The 3261-nt window shown below is 44.5% G+C and overlaps 1 protein-coding gene across 1 annotated transcript; it reads right to left on the bottom strand.

The window, feature by feature from the left end:
- Positions 1-514: 514 nt before the first annotated feature.
- On the bottom strand, positions 515-2160 carry LOC134280281 (uncharacterized). The gene has a single exon (XM_062762684.1). It carries the CDS (start codon positions 2137-2139, stop codon positions 625-627), a length of 1515 nt encoding a protein of 504 aa, XP_062618668.1. The 5' UTR covers positions 2140-2160; the 3' UTR covers positions 515-624.
- Positions 2161-3261: the final 1101 nt, after the last annotated feature.

Here is a 3261-nt window from a genome sequence, read left to right as displayed (position 1 = left end):
TTTGAACTTTCTTCGCCTTGTTTGTCTTCATTCGAACTAGTGATCCACGGATGATTTCAAGGTTTGAGTGTTCTCTGCAAATTGAGTCTGCATTTTTTTTCAGGTACCTGTTGATTTCTTTTATCTTTTCATGGTCATGCTTTCTCCCTTTCTTTCTTTTTTCTGAGACTGATGTTTCCCCCCAAAGTTTATAAACAACTGTGAAGCTTTTGTTGTAATGACATTTATTACATAAACAATGCAGTTAACAAATACACAAATACACAGAGATAACGAGCGCACACAGCAGCAAGTTATTATATATGTGAGGCGCACACAGCAGCCCCAGACCGCACACAGCAGGTCGAAATAGTTCACAAAAGTTACCAGTGGTTTCTTACACGGAATGGCGTCTTCTTCTACTGCTACACATGAACACGTGACGTCATACGCACACATACACAAAAGGGGTACAACACGGGAATACATATAGGGGCTCGGCACAGGATACAAATTGTACTACATCCCCCCCTGTTCCAAAGAAATGATCCTATCCTGGACCTGAAATAAAAACAAATAATGCGGCAAGTCACCGCATTGCAAGAAATACACAATATATATACAACAGTCATGAAGCAACATGAATTAAATATGGTAAAGGCATTTAAGGTTGTGAAGGGTTTGTGTCAGGACGTCAGACACTGTTGTCCTCTTAAGTTTCGCAACCCTCTCAGCCACTGGCAAAAGAGCCCATGGGGTGTTGACATCCATGCGGGAAGTGGGTGGCAAGTATGGAGCATCTGACTCCAGCAAAATCCTGTCCATGGGCATTGCACAGAGAGCGTCCGCGGTTTCAAACAATCCCAGGAGACTAGAAGTGAAACCAAACTTTACATTTGGTAAACGCTCCATCCATGCAATGGCTTCTTCTGGGCTCCCAATGTAGCAGTGCCTATGGATCCGCAAGTCTGTCAGACCCAACTCCTCCAAAAGAGCAAGGAATTCTCTGGCTGCGTACCCGGAATGGAGGTCTCGGCAGTGGACTACGAGTGTGAGGTCCATGTCCTTCGCCAAAGGAAGAATTTCTCTAAGAAATGCTCGTTGGCGGGCAATCGATTCCTTCTTGCAGTGCTTTAGGCTTTGGCATCTTGGACTGCAGCGGCAAGATGTTGTAAAGTCTAGGCCAACCTCTCCTAAGCCGACACAACCTGGTTCCTTCAGAAGTTCGCGCAGCAGTTCCATGGAATAATCGCTCTTCACAGTGTGAGGGTGGAGCCCAAAAGTTAAGTAGATCCTTGGATCTCTAGCCTGCTGGCGGAATCGTTCCCAATGATCTGGGAAGACGTAGTTGGCAATGGCCACACTAAGTCGGAAATCAGGGTCACCGAACTCATCTTCCAATGCAGAGAAATCCCTCAACCTAGTCCGTGAAAGCAGGATGTCTAGATGGAAGTGGGAATCCCCAAAATGTTGTTGTAGTAGGTCTGGCCTGCTAAGGGAAAGAACTGGTGCCACCAAGTTTCCAGAAAAAGTCAGCTCTTGCATGGTCGCAATAACATCCCTCTGCCCTGCAGGTAAAAGGAGCTGTAAGAGATTACATATGATTCTCCAGTGAACGAGTGAAGCCACAGATGTCGGTGGATGAATGGAAAAACATTGAGACCGGGCAAGACCATTAGCATCCTCATACAGGTTCAGCAACTCGACTTCGCCATCAGTAAAGTCTGATGCTGCAGGATTTATTGTCTCCACATACAGATGCTTCTCAACCACAAAACAGAGAAGGTTGTCCAGAGACCCCAGTCCAATATGATAACATATCCTGTGTAGCAAACCATTCATGAGAGTGACCCAACGACGTCTATTTGCCTCATTAAACAAAGCACCCTCGGGATGGCCCTCAGCATTAATATGCTTTGCTCTAAGGAAACACTGCTTCCCTTCCTGGACTCCACATTTCCAACATGCTGTCAAAGCTCCAAAGTACCATGGAAGGTGAGAGCGCAAGACATGGGGCTTTATAGCTGGTGTCCTAGCAGTGCACAGCGGACACTTCCGTCCGGACAATATCTTTGGTCTCTCTGGCACTTTCACTGAATCATCTTCCATGTCTTCTTCATAGTCTGGCACGAACAATGCTTCTTCCATATAGTCAGACATATTGCTGTACAAAAATAGAAACTACTAATCATTACATCATGAAATAATATACAAGTATTAGTACCTTATTGAGATAAATGACCTCAATAAGTTTGACTTATGCCTGCCTGGCATAATATAACCAAACAAAAAGAGCACAACTTGTAATTATACATAATCTTCCAGATGAGCAGGTTTCTTGATCTTTCTTCCTGCTCTGGTTGTATCTGTGGATCCTAAATCTGGATTCTTCTCAATGTCATCAACAATATTCTGATTGTTTGTCTCTGTAGATTCATCTTGAATTGCCTCCATGTCATCAACAATGTCCTGCTCATTTGTCAGTATCATATACCTCACCTGAATCCTCCAGGCTGTTGTCTGTACCAATTAATTTGTTCTCCCCACTATCAGCATCAGGTGAGCTCTCATCCTCTTCAAAATACTTGTTTCTCAGCCGCCGAATCCAATGGCAATTCCCTGTCATTACATCTCTTTAATTTGTCATGATGAAGAGTGGACTGTCTCTCTTTCTGATCTACAACAGTGTATAATGGTGGGTCAGCTGAAACGACAAGGTAAGGGCCCTTCCATGGCGACTGTAACTTGCGACTCTGTCCTACTGTAGTAGCCTCATTAAGCCTGTAAACGACATCTCCTTCTGTGTATGTCCTCTCATTTAGCTTCAAATCGTACAGGCGCTTCTGTCTCCTCTGCACGCTGTCGAGTTGCTTCCTCGCAAACGAGTGTGCCTCCATCATGACCTTGTCCAGATGCTTCACCCATTCATCTGGCTCATATTCAGTCAATGTAAGACTTGCCATTCCAGTCACAATATCAAGAGGCAAAATAACTTCACGTCCAAGCATGAGTCTGTTGGGCGTATATCCTGTAGAACGGTTCTCGGTTGAATGAAGGGCCATTACTAGTAGAGGTAAGTCTACATCCCAAGTTCTTACCTTGCCCTCTATGTAGCAACGAATCATCTGAAGAAGGACCCTATTATAGCGTTCAACCTGTCCATTCGAAGATGGGTGGTAGGGTGTTGTCCTTGTCTTAGATATCTGTAAGGCATTACACAAAGCCTTAAACAGGTCCCCATCAAAATTTCGACCTTGATCTGTATGGACAGTGAGTGGACAT

This window comes from Saccostrea cucullata, unplaced genomic scaffold (genome assembly GCF_032062105.1).
Source record: "Saccostrea cucullata isolate Sc308-1 unplaced genomic scaffold, CSIRO_AGI_Scuc_v1 ctg518, whole genome shotgun sequence".
Lineage (NCBI taxonomy): Eukaryota > Metazoa > Mollusca > Bivalvia > Ostreida > Ostreidae > Saccostrea > Saccostrea cuccullata.
This window is presented reverse-complemented; position numbering and strand designations above follow the sequence as displayed.

Excerpts from the sequence above, each read along its gene's own strand:
- LOC134280281 (XM_062762684.1), bottom strand. The coding sequence starts at position 2,139 with ATGTCTGACTATATGGAAGAAGCATTGTTCGTGCCAGACTATGAAGAA.